This window comes from Coregonus clupeaformis, unplaced genomic scaffold, assembly GCF_020615455.1.
Source record: "Coregonus clupeaformis isolate EN_2021a unplaced genomic scaffold, ASM2061545v1 scaf0070, whole genome shotgun sequence".
NCBI lineage: Eukaryota > Metazoa > Chordata > Actinopteri > Salmoniformes > Salmonidae > Coregonus > Coregonus clupeaformis.
The window spans coordinates 83,216-100,886 of record NW_025533525.1 but is presented as its reverse complement, the minus strand read 5'-3'; the positions used below and the strand labels follow the sequence as shown (position 1 = coordinate 100,886).

The following is a 17,671-nucleotide window of genomic DNA, read 5'->3' as shown; positions in this document are numbered from 1 at the left end:
GTGCTGCACGTCCACTTCCATGAGGAATATAAGGATTTGGAGATACTTACCTTTGGGAAATACTCACCTTTGGATATATGCACCTGTGGAAATACGTGTGGGACATTTGGAAGGACGTTTTGCTGGGTTGGCCACTAGCTGCAACGTGGAATACAGTAAGACTGGGGAAACGTTATTTGAGCGAGGGAGAGTTATGATTTTGGATGTGGAAGAGACATCCCTGAACTGTTAACCCTTAAAGAGCCACCAGAGAACAGAATTGTGTTATACTTTCGTTAATTTCCCAAGACCTTTAATAAAATCCTTGTTTTGTTTGAACCTTGTCTCCTTGCACTACTTGAGCAATCCCGCTGAAAGCTGTGTAGCCTCTCGTGACATCACAGATGGTGGAGAATACGGGCACGCTCAAGCGTTAATAGTGCATGTCAGAGGAGGATACCGAAGGTTTGATCACCCAGTTTTCCAAGTTGGCCGTAGGCTCCCGCCGACTGAAATGGAGGACATATTGAAAGCCCTTGTTGCTGGCCAGCACGCCCAGATGCAAGCAAACGTGGCTCTCTTGGAGGAGCAAAAGAAAGCCAACCTTCTGAAGGCAGAGGAATTGCAGTTGCAGAGACAGAGGGTTGTCCAAAATACCCGCCCAATAAAGGCAAGTGACTTTATATCTAAGATGGGAGCTACCGATGACATTGAGGCATACCTGCATGCATTTGAGGCCACGGCCACTAGGGAAGCCTGGCCCAAGCAACAGTGGGTTGGTCTGTTAGCCCCCTTTCTAACCGGGGAATCGCTGAATGCTGTCCGGGACCTGGGCCCTGACCAGGTTACTGACTATGATGCCCTGAAGTCTGAGATCCTCAGCAGATATGGACTCACAAAGTTTGGTATGGCCCAGCGCTTTCACAGCTGGACCTTCCAACCAGACCAACCTCCTCGGGCGCAGATGCATGAACTTGTCCGAATCGCAAGGAAATGGCTGGATCCGCAGAGGAATACAGCAGCGGCGGTGGTGGAGGCCGTGGTGGTGGATCGTTACCTACGCGCCCTGCCTTATGAGGCAAAACGGTTCATCAGTCAACAGGCCTTGACCACGGCTGATCTGACCGTGGAAGCTGTGGAAAAGTACCAGGCCACAGCGGAGATGCTGAATGCTTCCGAAAAGACCCCAGGAGTGCGGCCCCACCACAAATGGGAAGAACCCGTCCAAAGGACCCCCAAGGTCTCGAACCCAGCCACGTCAGGACTTATCCCGGCTCCAGGGGGAGCCAGAAACCAGGCGGGTCCAAGAAGAGTACACCAGGAGGGGGAAACTCGACAGTGTTACCGGTGTGGGGAGATGGGACATATCTCCTGGCAGTGTGGGAAACCAGCCGATGAACCTATGCCCACTGCGGAGTCCTCCAGCTCAGCACCCACACACCGTGTTGCCTCGCTCTTGGGAGTCGTAGATGGCGGCCCAGATCGACCCCCACCTGCCCGGTAACTGTGAATCACCATGATGTGGAGGCCTTACTGGATTCTGGTAGCCGGGCCACCCTGGTGCGTAAGGATTTGGTGGGCCCAACGTGTCTGACCCCGGGGAAAGTCCTCCCAGTTTCCTGTGTCCATGGGGACACCAGAGAATACCCCATTACTGAACTTACAATGACCAGCACACGGGAACCATACACACGACGGCGGGGGTGGTTGATTCCCTCCCCGTCCCTGTCCTAATTGGACGAGACTGCCCAGCCTTTTACCCACTCTGGAGAGAGTCTCAGGAGAGGATAACCCGAGTACCTCGGAAACGGAGAGGCAAGACTCATCCTGGGAAGGCTCCGGTGCAATCCTCCGAATTACTCACTCCCGCCCGGGCTCCGGATAGGGATGGCAGGTGCCCAGACCGACACAGAGACGGAGCTACAGAATCTGGACAAAGAACTGTCTGGTCTGAAGGGGACCGCTGAGAGGTATCGTTTGTTAAAGCAACAGTTAGACATGAAGACAGAAGAGTTAGATATCCTCCAGGCTAAACTCCAACAGAGCTCCTTCCCTAAGCAACAGGAGGAGCTGGAGAGGCTGCGCAGGACCATCGAGGAGTGTGAGGAGACCCTGCGCAGTAGTAAGGAGGTCCAGAAGAAGGCAGAGGAGAAGTACAAGGTGTTGGAGAACAAGATGAAGAATGCGGAGGCAGAGAGAGAGAAGGAACTGAAAGCTGCTCAACAAAAGCTAAACTCTGCTAAAACCAAGGCTGATGCGTTCAGTAAGAAACTCAAGGAGAGACAACAGGAGGCTGAGTCCCTGGTCCTAGAGGTGGAGGAGTTGAAGAGAGAGCAGGCTGGCAAGCACCACAGCAATGCGGACGCCCTCTCCCGGCGTGATGCCTTCTTCGCTGCCTTTACCCGACGAGGACGTCGGTCCCGAGGAGGGGATGTGTGATGTCACGAGAGGCTGTGTCCTGGAGGGACGTTACATCCCCCTGAGGTGGCTGCAAACCCAGACAGCTATGGCTCCATCTGCTGGTATGGTCGGGAACTCCAACCCTCTATGGCCAATCTTCCCACGCAGCTGAAACCAATCAGGAGCTGATGAGCTGAAGGTTTTGTTGAAGGGAAGAGACAGTCTCCAAGCTGGGCTCTCTGGAGGACAAGAGTGCTGCACGTCCACTTCCATGAGGAATATAAGGATTTGGAGATACTTACCTTTGGGAAATACTCACCTTTGGATATATGCACCTGTGGAAATACGTGTGGGACATTTGGAAGGACGTTTTGCTGGGTTGGCCACTAGCTGCAACGTGGAATACAGTAAGACTGGGGAAAACGTTATTTGAGCGAGGGAGAGTTATGATTTTGGATGTGGAAGAGACATCCCTGAACTGTTAACCCTTAAAGAGCCACCAGAGAACAGAATTGTGTTATACTTTCGTTAATTTCCCAAGACCTTTAATAAAATCCTTGTTTTGTTTGAACCTTGTCTCCTTGCACTACTTGAGCAATCCCGCTGAAAGCTGTGTAGCCTCTCGTGACATCACAAAGTGAAATAATCTGTCTGTAAACTATTGTTGGACAAATTACTTGTGTCATGCACAAAGTAGATGTCCTAACCGACTTGCCAAAACTATAGTTCGTTAACAAGAAATTTGTGGAGTGGTCGAAAAACAAGTTTTAATGACTCCAACCTAAGTGTATTTAAACTGTGGGGCGGCAGGTAGCTTAGTGGGTAAGAGCGTTGTGCCAGTAACCGAAAGGTCGCTGGTTCTAATCCCCGAGCCGACTAGGTGAAAAATCTGTCGATGTGCCCTTAAGCAAGGCACTTAACCCTAATTGCTCCTGTAAGTCGCTCTGGATAAGAGCGTCTGCTAAATGACGTAAATGTAAATGTAAACTTCCGACTTCAACTGTAGCTAAAGCACAGATGAAGAAGGTAGCTAAAACACGTGGCATGAAGCACAGGTCAGGTGGATGGATCCCGTCGATGTGGGTCTCCTGTGGGTGGTGGCAGGGACCGTGAACAAAGTTACGGGCCCAGGACATGGGCATTCAGTACATGGGCATTCAGTACTTTGAGAAGCAACAAGAGTGTATTTCTAAACACAACCAACCATCTCTCAGTTACCATGCTCCACCACAGCCCTACATGATAGTCCACCCCAGTCCCACATGATGGTCCGTCACATCGGGCAAATCAGGCCAAAATGAATGCACACGCACACAGAGAGGTCTGCCTTACATAACAGTGTGTGATGGCAGCTGAGGTTGCCATGCCGCTGCTGGCATCTGTCCTCTGAAAGATGGACAGAGAGAGAGAGAGAGAGATATGGAGTGGGAGAGAGAGGGGAAAACAGCTAATAAAAGAAAAATGGAGACAGAGACAGAGAAGGGAGACTAAGATGAAGATGGAATGAGATAGAAAGAGAAAGACTGAAAGGGTGAGGAAGAGTCAGACTGAGTGGGAGAGAGAGAGAGAGAGAGAGAGAGAGAGAGAGCGGGACAAAAATGTACAGTTAAGCAGGCAGAGTGAGATGTAGAGGGACAGTGGTCATTGGGTCTTATGTAACGACCAGTGCAGTTTGTGTTGTTTGGTACAGGGCCTTTCCTACTCTGGTTCAAGGCAAGGGGGAGAAATGGTTGGCGCTTCATTTCATATCAGTGCCACTACAGTTAACACGTCACCCTGTGTCATCACGCGTCACTGCCAGAGACCTCAGGTACTGTATCTTAGTGTCATGGAAGTGTCATCGTCATCGTCACCTTAGAGAGTGGAGGAGAAAGAGGAGTAGGATGGGATTCTGGGGATCTCTCCAGCTCAGGGACTTGGAACACCTCCCTTCACAAAATGTCACATTCCCACTTCCCTTTTCACACCCCTAGCCGCACTCGCAAGCTCCCTCTGTCACACGTAACACACTTGTAAAGTGTTTACTGTCCACACGGTACACACAGTACACTACACACACAAACACACTCTCTGTGATACACACAAATGCACTTGCTCACAAACACCAGCTGATTTTGTTTGTTTCACATGCTGTGTTGTCCCAAGTTTATTGTGTTATTTTGCATTTATGAGCAAATTCTGCACCGCGTCATCAGCCCAGCAGCTGTGAGGTAACGAGCCACCAGTCAGCCATCACACACACACACACACACACACACACTTGTTATTACAGAGCATTCATCTGGCCTGGGTTTTAAAGCCACTCTCCCTGCTCTGGAACCCATTAGGCCTTCTGGAAGTAATTCATGGGAGGTGGAGGTGTGTGTGTGTGGCAGCTGGGACACACCTGAGGATGCGACGCACCCCCCCGTCCTCCACCCCAAAACAACCAACAAGATAGCTACTCCGGTTGAGAACCTGACAAAAATAAAATAAAAATAATGTTTATCCCTATGGCCTCATAAAACCTATCCAGCGTATGAAAAAACTGAGAAAATGTTGTGTGTCGGCAAAGAAAAAAAAAAAAAAAAAAAAAAAAAGGCATAATGTTCACCAGCATAATGATGTCATTTTCAAGCGCCTTCAGTCACTGTATTCAGTCACTGCATACGTCTGTGCTCAGAATGCTTTGCCTTGTGTACACAAAATGACCACCCAAATACTAGGGAATAATTACTCCAACAACACATAGAACATAGCAGGTCTGGCAGGCTGGCTGTAGGATAGGGCAGAGTGAACACCCACTGTTCTTTCTCTACTTCACTCTGTGCATTTCAGGCCTTGCATACAACACATTGAGTGCCTTCAGAAAGTATTCACACCCCCTTGACTTTTTCCACATTTTGTTGTGTTACAGCCTGAATTTTAAATAGATTAAATTGAGATTTTGTGTCACTGGCATACCCCATAATGTCAAAGTGGAATTATGCTTTTAGACATTTTTACAAATTAATAAAAAATGAAAAGCTGAAATGTCTTGAGTCAATAAGTATTCAACCCCTTTAATAGTTCCAAGACATCTGCATCCAACACTAGTACATTGTTGCCTTGCCAAAACAAGACAATAACTTCTTGGCTTAAGTAGAAACAGGCAGGTAGCCTACTGTTCCTATCCAATCCCAGACCCATTTCTTAGTATAAAGATTTGATCTAACCTAGTGTAACCCAGCAGCAGGCTCTCTTTGGCTCCAGGAACAGACAGCTTCGTGCAATTCATTGCATTGCGCACGTCTCCATTGTGTTGTGCGTAAAAGCAGCATTACACAAGCAAGGAGAGAGGAGAGTAATGGGAGTGAAAAACACTACCAGCTGCATGTGATGCAATTACGCTGGCAATTATCTGATAGACAACCACAGTACCACGCACCGTGGAGCCTTGGAGGAGGCAGGGAGGGAGGCAGGGAGCAGGGAGGGCAAACACTGCAGCCCAACAGACTGATGACAGTGCAGAAGCATTGGGCGACTCAGAGGGCTAGCCTGGAACCATCTTGGTCCACAGAAAGCTCAATTCAAAAATGTATGATATTTTATTCCGAAGCAACAACAATCTGTAATGTCAATTTTTCAAACCTTTATTTGGCCAGGTAAGCCATTGAGAAATAATTATATTTTACAATAAGGACCTGTTTATACAGTACAAACATTTATAAACACTCATCGCTCAAACACACACACACCGAAGACAGTAATGCTGCATGCTCAACTGGGCCATGGTAATCAACCACAGTGACGTGACCTGTGGACTGAAGCTATGGTTTATGAGGACTCCTCCATGGTTTATGAGGACTGTGGTCATCTGGAAGGCTTCTCAAGGACAGTTATCTGATGCTGCTGCTACAGGGGCTTGAGCCATCCATTTCTTATAACTGGATGCTATTGCAGACATTTAGAGAAATGTATCATATTTTCTCATTACACTTATGATTCATCGAATTCACACGATTTATCATATTAGCTGTCTGTTCTCTCCAATGAACTGAGAAAAATGCCCTTTGCATAATTATTTAAATAAACTTGTCTTCTTTCAACAACAACAACAAAAAATCTGACCATGCAGCTGTACACCTCCTCGTATTCTGACTGAGACTCCTCCACGCCTCTCCTCCTGAACATGGCATTGTGCTGTGCTGTGTTACACGGCAGCATTTAGCCCACTTCTCTCTCTAATTAAAATAGACTCAGAGAAAACAAACCCTGCACCAAAATCCTTCAAAAAAAAATGTATAGCCTCTCCCTCGCTCTCACTCGTTTTCAGAAGGACAAACAGACAGATGTACAGACCTGGTTTCTGTTAAAGGCTGGCTCTCTACCCCCACCCCCACCCCACCCCCCCCCACCTCCCACCCATCTGCCGGGCATATTTTCAAACTAAAACACACCATTGAGTGGGTAACAGTACGCTCCTTGTCTGGGCCAGGGGCTCATATGACTGGCCAGCGGGGTAGACACTCTGTATATGGGCAGCGGGGAGAGGGGAGAGGCTAGCCGGGAACAGGGTGAGGGGAGTAGGAAGTTGGGAGCAGGGAGAGGGGAGCAGGGAGTGGGGAGTGGGTTGCAGGGGAGAGGGGAGCAGGGGAGAGAGGAGGAGGAGAGCAGGGAGCAGGGAGCGGGGGAGAAGGGAGCTGGGCAGCGGTCAGTCCAGGTTAAAATAACAAGCTGCCTCTCAGCAGTGCGCTTAGCAGCCCTATAGCTACAGCTAGTAAGCTAGAGTTGGGGCGCGAGCTTTATCTCTCTCGCTGGTACAAACACACACAAAAATTCTCAGAAACGCACACAGATGCACAAACACATCCACATGCACATGTGGGTACACAATTATCCATTCACACTGTCACCCACCTTGCATAGACACACACATACCGGTATGTGGACAAACCAGTATAATGCTGACACACACATAAACGTGCCTTCACATTCATGCATGTATAAATACATGGAGCATACGCGTGGCTGCCCAGGCAAGCATACAGACACATCCCATCCCTCCTGTCTCACAGGTGAGGGATGTTGACATGAGGCTGATAATGAACTCCTAATGAGGAGGATAAATCAGACTGTGGCAACCGGAGGCAGAATTTCTCTTTGGGATTACTCTGGTCTCTAACTCCCGACACAATACTGGCTTTTCATAGGCTACTGTGAGACTATACAGGCATCTGCTATGTTTCATTGGTGAATGGAAAGGGAAAACAACCCAGATCCTAGTGTACCTTCAGGTACTGGATATAAAAAAGGAGTACATGAAAAAGAAGCATTGTCTATATAGGAGACACTGTCTTGGCAGCTGCAGCAGGAACTGTAGAAATATTTTAGTGTTTGGAGTGAGTGTGTGTTAGTATTTGAGCGTGGTGTCTGTTAGTGTTTTAGTGAGCAGAGCGGCGCTGTGGTGTGTTTATAATAACAGTGGTGAGGTTTCACAGGCCAGCTAGGCTGTTGTCCTGTTACGACTGACATATTTGGTAGACTTGGCAGGAAACTGTTCTCCCTCCTCCATTTCTCTCCATCTCTCTCACGTCTTTCACCACTCTCCATCCCCCATCCTTCTCTTCCTCACTTGCTCTCTGCCCTCCATTCCTCCCTCACTCCTTCTCCACCTCTCCACCTCCCTTTGGCCTGAATGAGGCGGTCCATTCATTTTTTTTCTTCTTCATAAGAGCTACAGCTGCACGCCTGGTGACATCAGGGCTTCTCTTTCTCTGTCTTTCTTTCTCTACCTTTCCTATCCTTTACCCCTGCCTCTCTGTCTATCAATCTACATCTTCCTCTGCCGCTCCCTCTCTTCTCCCTCTCTGCATCTCCCCCTCTCTCTCTTTGCTTCTCCCTCCCACTCCCTTCTTCCCCAGCATCTCTCTTTACCTCCCTACATCGACCTCTCCGTCTCTCTTCCTCTCCAGGACCATGTATTGGTGTTGTTGTTCTCTGAGACTCGGACCGCTGTGCAGCTCTGAGTTTTTTAAATGAATGAGGTTTGGCAGCCGGCGGCCCCATCATCCAGCTGATGCTACACATTCCTCGGATGCCCTCTTACAGTCGCAGCTAGGCCCCTCTCACACACAACCAAAATAAGGTTGGCCGTGGAGAGCTTGTGTGTGCGTGTGAGTGAGAGTGTGAGTGTGTGTGTGTGCGTAAAGGATCCCTCTGTCCATTCACACACAGATAAGCTCAATTAAACAGAGAGGGCTAGGCAGACTAATAAAGTCAACATTCAGCATGTCTAGTCGTCAGGTGGAAACGACACCCTCTCTGCTTCCGACAAGATGAAAACAGGTGAATGTACACTATGACAACATGTAGTGGAATATTCTCAACACACACACGCACACACACAAGCTCGGCACGGTCAACCTGATTTTGGTTGTGAGTGAGGGGCCTAGCTACGACACACACAAGAAGCCACTACGTTAAGTACAAACCGGTTCCAAGTTAGTCTGTTTTTGTACAGATGTAGGATCTTAATTTGAGCCAGTTTGCTAAAGGATTAAAATAATCCTGCAGCAACAGGAAATGTGAATTATTATGTGGATTATAATTAATGGACATTTTTGTAGGGGTTGATAAGTTTTTCTTAAGGGAAAATCAAGTCTGAAATTTCAGAGTGGGAATTAAACTTCAGAAGCCTTTTTAAACCTCAAATACACTACAAGCTTTGCATTGCAGGAAAGTTATCCTGCAACAGGGTGATCAAATTAAGATCCTACATCGGTACACGATCCAGGCCTATTTGCGGACTATAGTCTAAACCTATGAGGGCAGATAGAATAGTCCAGCCCACTAACCTTGTATCAGTGGCACAGAAATTCAGGAATCTATGGCACAGAGCGTAATGTGGCGGGTCTCTGTGGGAATGAATGTGCGTCATTGAGAGAATAGGGTTTCCCTCAAATAGATTCTCGCTGCACCCTTTTCTCCTTCAAATTCAACTGAATCACACCCTCCCTCTCTCTCTTTCTCTCTCTCTGTCATTCCCTCCCTCTCTCTCGCTGTGGCATAGAAATATGAAGACGTTACATAATTAGGTCATCTACAGTTTGATAATTGAACAAAATTCTGAAATGTTTAGACTGTTGGAGCCTCATTCCCCAACTCTTTTTCAAGTATTCAACTATTTTAGCAGACGTATTGTTATTATGTATGGCATTTTATAATATACATATAATATAATAATAATTATAAATATATATAATATATAATATGTGTGTGTTATTTGGGAAAATGAGAAGGAGAACTAATCTCAAATAAAATTGCTTTTTCAAATGTCCTACATACAACTTCGCTATTACTGAGCCAAAGTTTGGATTGAATTGGCCCCAAATCCACTAAAGAAGGGTATTTCCTCGAATCATATCCCTCTAGAAGCCTCTGCTAAAACACAAACATATTTTGCAGCTAGCCCCCTGCAGCGCTACCACAGAGCTACTCACACTGTCTCTGCATGCACTCAGTCTAAAATAAGATTTATATCATTCAATGCCATTAGAAGTCTTCTAATGTTCTAAGAAACCCCCCAGAAATTCATTAAAAAGCTCTTTATGGAGCAGTAATCTATCTGAAACAGTTTCATCTGACATTACAATGTGTTCATTTACATTTACATTTTAGCAGACGCTCTTATCCAGAGCGACTTACAGTTAGTGAGTACATACATTTTCATACTTTTTCATACTGGCGCCCCGTGGGAATCGAACCCACAACCCTGGCGTTGCAAACGCCATGCTCTACCAACTGAGCTACACAGGACCTATCAAACTATACATGCTATTTATACAGATGGTAATTATTTACTAATAACTGAATGTTCATTAAGCCTAGCTTACACGTCTATAAACACAACGTAAACGTGACATTATGGCTACACAGAGCAAAACAATGGCGACAGGAACGTTTGAAGAGGCAGTGGAGAACTTCTTGGAGCTGTTTGATGCTGCAATGTAAAGCAAGAACACATTCTGGCAGGCAGTCAGCGGAGGCTGGCTCATAAATACTGCAGGAGGACAGGTTTATGAAAATCTATGCTTCTCTGAGTTTAGCGAGAACTGCACCCAGAGGAGAGCTACACACACAACACATACACAAACATACATGCATGCACACCTACACGCACGCAAGCACGCGCACACATACACACAAAACGAGATGAGGTTTTTTTTAACCCTTGGGAAAAAACGAAAGGCTGCTTCTCAAATTATACCCTGTTCCATTTGCATTACGCTAAAAAGCTGTTCACTATGGAGAAAACATAATAATATCCTACCATCATTGGGAATAGGTGACATTTGATAATTTCCCATACTGTACAGCACATACAGTGAACCTGCTGACCTGCGACCAGGCCCAGTTTGTCAGACAGCCTTGTTTTGATCCAGCCAATGAGCCTCTCCTGGTGTAGCTAGCCTTCTCTCTCAAGAGGCTTACGCAACTCACTTCAAGGAGACGTCGGTGGAGGACAGGACACGCTGCCTGGCCTGCCGCTCCGCACAGCACAGCACTCACCCTGACCAATCGCAAGGCCTCTTGAGTTTCAAAGCTCCCGTAACCATGTACCCTGAGAGAGGGGGGCCAATTTGTCAGACCTCGTGTCGTCGTGTGTTGTTAGTGAGGTTGATCAGCATCATTGAACACGATTCGATCATATGGCCCATCGCTAACACACTGTTCAAAAGGGATGTGCCCAAAGTCACTCAACAGTCAACACTCTTACTTAAAAATGAATCATTATATTAAAGACTACAGACAGAGTGCTAGTCCAGAGTACAAAGTAGTACACCATCCTTGTGGATATCCATGTGGATTTTATATGTTCAATGTTGTTTTTTATGCTCCTTTGCTGTGAAACCAATTGCCCTCTGGGACAAATAAAGTTGAAACCATTTGGAGAGTGTCCGGTATCCCGTCTTTAATAGTATGACATGCCTGCTGCCAACACATAACGTATGCTTGGATATTATCTCAACTTGGATACCTTTTTATTTTTGTTTATTCTAAACTATCACTAGAGGGCGTAACTTCAATGGGAGGCAACACAGTAGTAACTGCTGAGAAGGTGTGGAGGAGATAGAGCTGTTGTGAAAGTTTACCCTTGAAGATCAGAAACAACAAATCTAGCATTTATGAGTGAAGGGTGTTGTATGACAGATCTCATTGTTGATTCACTTTGTTGTAGAAATCACAGTTGAAATTATGCTTATGAACACTACCCACAGCTCTGGTTGACATACTAGAGTACCTCAGCTTCATATGGATGTGTTCATACACATCATACATGCTGAGGAGGATAAAAAGCTTTGCCAGCAGTACAGCATGTCTTCTCTGTTGTACATCTTATAAAGGCTATATACTTGGGGAGTCCCATGCACAAAACTTGTACATCTGCATTTAAAATGTAGCAGCTGTGCTAATGTTGGATTGCAATTCAATTATGAGAAAATATATCAGGAGATATAAAAAAGTCCAACATTGCACAAAATTTGTTCTTAAAGACAGGAAACCCCTCTCAGGATACACAGTATCCTTAGACATAAAATAAACAAAGCACAAGGCCAAATAAAACAATATGCAAGGTCAGTAAATGCACTTGAATACAATAAAAAGCTATTCTAGAATGTGTACCTTCACATTTAAGATTAATTTCTTATCCATATAAGCCACATTCAAGCCGGTCTGTAGAATGCAATTCCTGGTAACTACCTTATAAAAACACATCAATTACAGTAAACCATGCGGAAATGTGTTTGATATCAGTCTCTAACTACTGATAACCTTTTAAAATTGGTGTGAGCTGACTTGAAAGCCTTTCCTCCAACCCACAGCCACCTAGCCAGGTCAAACAAAAGGCCGGGTTTGAGGGCTGGTTATCAGCCCTGACCCACCCTGGCATGACTTACTACCTGAAGGACAAAGCAATCCTTCACTAGATGGATGGACTGGACACACAGTATATACACTATCCTGACCACTGGACCGTGGCATACAGTTGTTTTTCAAAAGCACAAACACATACTTACCATTTGAACAGTGGCCTACTTTAAAATAGAAAGAGAAAAGGCAGCCAGGGTTGGAATGTGCATGCAGAGAGTATTTCCATTTAATAGTGTAGATAAAGTGCTAATGATAGAATCAGCACAAGTAAACACAGGTGTTCTATATTCAGAGTAGCCTATAGGAATATGCGTTAGAGAAGAAGCTGAGCTTTGAGGCATCCAGCAAAGTAATTCGAAGGGCCAGCCTAATGTTATAATAACAGGCGTAATAATAATAACAATAATAATAACCATAATCATAATCATAATAATAATAATACATTAGGGCACAATGCGTAAATTGTGGGCAAATTTTTTTGCCATTCCCTTTACCTAACCCAAACGAAAGAAAAATACAAAAACAAAAAAAGCAAAACATTCGAATTATAGCTATGCTTTTACCTGTTCTCGTGGAATGCATGGGAGCGAGGTCCTCCGGTGGGACTTGCTGTTGCTGTGACTGTGCGCCATGTCTGAAGAGACCACCGAACTGGACCTCCGTCGCCTTTTAAACACCGGAATTATATTATCTTCCTTCCCCGCTGTCACGTAGCTACAATCCGCCCCGAGTGGCCCTGAGCCCGTCAGGAGCCGGTCAGCATACCTCGCTAGCAGGACCCCCAGCACTCCTACCAGGTACGCCAGGTAGGGTCTCCAGCTGGCCCGGACCTTGTTGAGGGAGATGAGAGACACAGTCCTGATGATGCTGATGAAGACGATGACGGAAACACCCTGTCCGAGTCTGACCACCATCAGCGCCCCGCCGGCTAGACAGGATAGAACCACAACGGTGGCGGTGAACGAGAGCAACTGGTCCTCCGCACCGTCCAGGAGAGACTGCGCCGCGGCTTCGCCCAAGTGACACACTGCCAACAGAAACACGGCGGTCCGGATCAGCACCCCGCAGCGGATCAGGTACAAGCCAACCCAAAAGAAGGCACATACGAGAGTGAAGACGGGGGACACCAGGTACCAAACGTTCAACAACAGTTCCACCACACAGCTCGCCACGAAATGAACTAGAGAACCAGACTCGCCGTTATTCTCGCTGTTACTGCGGCAACTCTGCTGCTCCACGTCCCAGTCAACCAATCTGACCAGCAAAGCAAGAATAACCGAGACAGAGCCCACACACACCGCCGACGACAGTCTCCGGGAACTCCATATTTCTGCGAGTCTCAGCCACGACTGGCAGCCCGCGTCCTGATACAGAGGGGTGACACATGTTTTCACATAGCCGTTGCGCTCCACCGCCCGCGGGCATTTCTCATGAGCGCTCCTTGATATACCTCTGCAGCTGTCAGCTTCCACTTCCATCGCCATCACACAGGGGGAAGGAAGGAAGCGGCGTGAACTATATATTTGCAGTCTGTAAATGTGAAAGGCTCAGTGCATTTTCAAACCATGTCTGACAGAGAGAGCCATAACGCGCGGCAGTGTATGGGACTGTGCGCTACTGCATGGGCGCTTCCAAATTATTGTCCCATTTCTCCCCAAAACACACACACACACAAAGTAGGCTACATAAAAATACAGAACACGAATGAACGAAAAAACCTACTGGGAAAAGTAACCGTTCACTGTGTAGCCTTCAACAAACCACGTAAAATATCCCCATATTTTCTCTAGTCCTCCCTGCGCGGGAGCAGCCTCCATCCAGTGAACCAGAAAGAGCAACTCTTGGCGATTTGAACATCTAGGTCACTGCCTGCATCTCCGTCTATCTCTCCCTCCCGCACAACACTCTCCTCTCTCCTTTGTGCCGCTCCGTCTGTTTATCTCTCTCCGCGTTATTTCTCTCTCACGTTTCTTCTTCATAGGCTAGGCTAGTACTCTCCTCTTGAGAAATAGCAGCGGAGTTTGCCGAAGCGTGGCATACTGCTGCGTGGACTTAAACCATGTTTACATAGAGATTTCCTGCCGTTTTTTTTTATATATATATATTTTTTTTACGGAGATGAAATAGAGCCCCGGTTTGGTCCGGTGGCTCAAGAGGCGTCACAAAACAAATCAATGACGATGGTGATGCAATTGATTATAATGATGATAATGAATGCAATATAATGAGGCCTATTTCCACGAACATCAATTATACCATTTTCTGTAGGCTATGCTGGAAAGAAATACCATGATGTCATGATAGTCGAAAATGGCTCGTGAGATTCTCAGTTAAGTAGGAAACCGTTGGCAGAAGATCCCACGTTTTTTCTATAGAAGTTGTTCGTTGGATAATGCGTTTTAAACTCACTTGCATCATGGGCTACGTCATCCAATCCATATCCTAGAAAGATTAGCTCAATTTACACCTCTTCTCTCAAAGCGTATTTTATGAAAGGAATGAACTTCAAAGGGTAACAATTAGGCTATCTTTCACTTTTTATGATTTTATCAAAGTAATTGAGTTTAGGGAATGAGTCAAATCTATTGTCATGAAAGAGGAGTCCAGGCAGGTGCAACTGAAGGACAATCCACATCATGTAAGACTGGATCTGAGGTTTGTGATGTGGGATGAATGGCACCCTATTCCCTATATAGTAAAAAGTAGTGCTTTATATAGGGAATCGGTGCCATTTGGGACCCAAGTTAGATTTGGTATATAAACTCCTCACCTATTTTGGAAGAATAGAACAACTTTTGGGACAGTGTATTCATATAGGAAAGGTGTTTGAGAGTGTGTTTACAGTATGTCACAGGTAGAAGTCATACATGCAGGTGGTCCTCCAACCTCCCTCCCTACCAGCTCTGTGTTGTCACATTGTACCTTGTTAATGCATGACCTTACATGTACTTTTTATTTATTTATTTAACCCTTATTTTAACAGGTAAATTGACTGAGAATACATTCTCATTTACAGCAACAACCCAGGGAATAGTTACAGGGGAGAGGAAGGGAGATGAATGAGCCAATTGGAAGCTGGGGATGATTAGGTGGCCATGATGGTATGAGGGCCAGATTGGGAATTTATCCAGGGAACCAGTGTTAACACCCCCACTCTTACGATAAGTGCAGTGGAATCTTTAATGACCACAGAGACTCAGGTCACCCGTTTAACATCCCATCCGAAAGACGGCACCCTACACAGGGCAATGTCCCCAATCACTGCCCTGGGGCATTGGGATATTTTTCTAGACCAGAGGAAAGAGTGCCTCCTACTGGTTCTCCAACACTACTTCCAGCAGCATCTGGTCTCCCATCCAGGGACTGACCAGGACCAACCCTGCTTAGATTTCAGAGGCAACATTGTACATTGGCACTCAGGTGTTATACAAAAACACTAAAATACGTTTAAATATGAACGGCAAAGCCCTGCTCTCCAACTTAACATGTTTATTGGACAAAAGAGCAGAATAGGCCTAGGCTGATGGATCTCACATGGCAAGGAGCCTTTCTCAAACCAAACAGCTCTTAGTAGTCAAAGATGAAGAGAGTGTGATGTGTCAAATAGAGACCACCGCTAATGTACCCAAGCTAAAATAAACACGTGACTGACTCCAGATCAGAACATACAAGGAGGTGTGCACACACAGACTGAGCTCTGTACATTTTGTGATTACCCTGAGTGTTTCGGTCACCTAGTTTTATGAGTGTTACACCGGAGCCCTTCCACAAAGGTTGAAATCATCTGTTTATGGTTCACAGACAGTCTTGTTATGTTTACATACACTGTAAACACACTGTACTTACATAGTTATTACAATGTTTATGTAAAGATGGCTGGTTGGAATGCAGCACCTCTCCTCTGTCTAGCCGTGCTTTGCTCAGTGGTGCTGAGGGCAGACCCCTTTTTAAAGGGTGCAGTATTCCTGTTAACGAGACACAATGGTTAGCAATCAACACAATTAGGACCAATTCCATTACGCAGTAGGACCAAATCCATTTCAAACCAAACCAAAGAGTTGCCTAGATGGTAACACTGCGTTACATTATTACAATGTTATTACTATACAAGGTCAATGTATTGCAAAATAGGACCAGTCTCTGTAACCTTAGCAGGATGGCCCTGTCTGCCTCTGCTGGACCATATAACCTTTCTCCTGGGCCTCCCAAGTGGCGCAGCAGTCTAAGGCACTGCATAGCAGTGCTAGAGCCGTCACTACAGATCCGCGACCGGGAGACCCATGAGGCGGCGTACAATTGGCCCAGGGTCGTCCGGGTTAGGGGAGGGTTTGGCCAGCTGGGATGTCCTTATCCCATCGCACTCTAGCGACTCCTTGTGGCAACCGGGCGCATGCACGCTGACTTCGGTCGCCAGCTGTACAGTGTTTCCTCCGACACATTGGTGCAGCTGGCTTCCGGGTTAAGCGAGCAGTGTGTCAAGAAGCAGTACGGCTTGGCGGGGTCGTGTTTCGGAGGACGCATGGCTCTCAACCTTCACCTCTCCTGAGTCTGTACGGGAGTTGCAGCGATGGGACAAGACTGTAACAACCAATTGGTTATCACGAAATTGGGGAGAAAAATGGGTAAAAACAACAACAACAAAAAACATATATATATATATATATATATATATATATATATATATATATACACACAGTACCAGTCAAAAGTTTGGACACACCTACTCATTCAAGTGTTTTTCTTTATTTTTACAATAATTCAGAATAATAGTGAAGACATCAAAACTATGAAATAACACATATGGAATCATGTAGTAACCCAAAAAGTGTTAAACTGATCAAAATATATTTTATATTTGAGATTCTTCAAAAAACCACCCTTTGCCTTGATGACAGCTTTGCACACTCTTGGCATTCTCTCATCCATCTTCACCTGGAATGCTTTTCCAACAGTCTTGAAGGAGTTCCCACATATGCTGAGCTGCTTTTCCTTCACTCTGCGGTCCGACTCATCCCAAACTATCTCAATTGGGTTGAGGTTGGGGGATTGTGGAGGCCAGGTCATCTGATGCAGCACTACATCACTCTCCTTCTTGGTAAAATAGCCCTTACACAGCCTGGAGGTGTGTTGGGTCATTGTCCTGTTGAAAAACAAATGATAGTCCCACTAAGCCCAAACCAGATGGGATGGCGTATCGCTGCAGAATGCTGTGGTAGCCATGCTGGTTAAGTGTGCCTTGAATTCTAAATAAATCACATACAGTGTCACTAGCAAAGCACCCCCACACCATAACACCTCCTTCTCCATGCTTTACGGTGGGAACTACACATGCGGAGATCATCCGTTCACCCACACCGCGTCTAACAAAGACACAGCGGTTGGAACCAAAAATCTCCAA

The 17,671-nt window shown here is 46.0% G+C and overlaps 1 protein-coding gene across 1 annotated transcript in view; it reads right to left on the bottom strand.

The window, feature by feature from the left end:
• The window catches only part of LOC121546205 (cGMP-inhibited 3',5'-cyclic phosphodiesterase A-like), a 108,193-nt gene extending 94,486 nt beyond the window's left edge, over positions 1–13,707 (bottom strand). Inside the window, exon 1 of the mRNA XM_041857298.2 lies at positions 12,837–13,707. Coding sequence (XP_041713232.1) covers positions 12,837–13,187 — 351 coding nt within the window. The 5' untranslated portion in view covers positions 13,188–13,707. The remainder of the gene's footprint in view (positions 1–12,836) is intronic.
• Between the last annotated feature and the right edge of the window lie 3,964 nt (positions 13,708–17,671).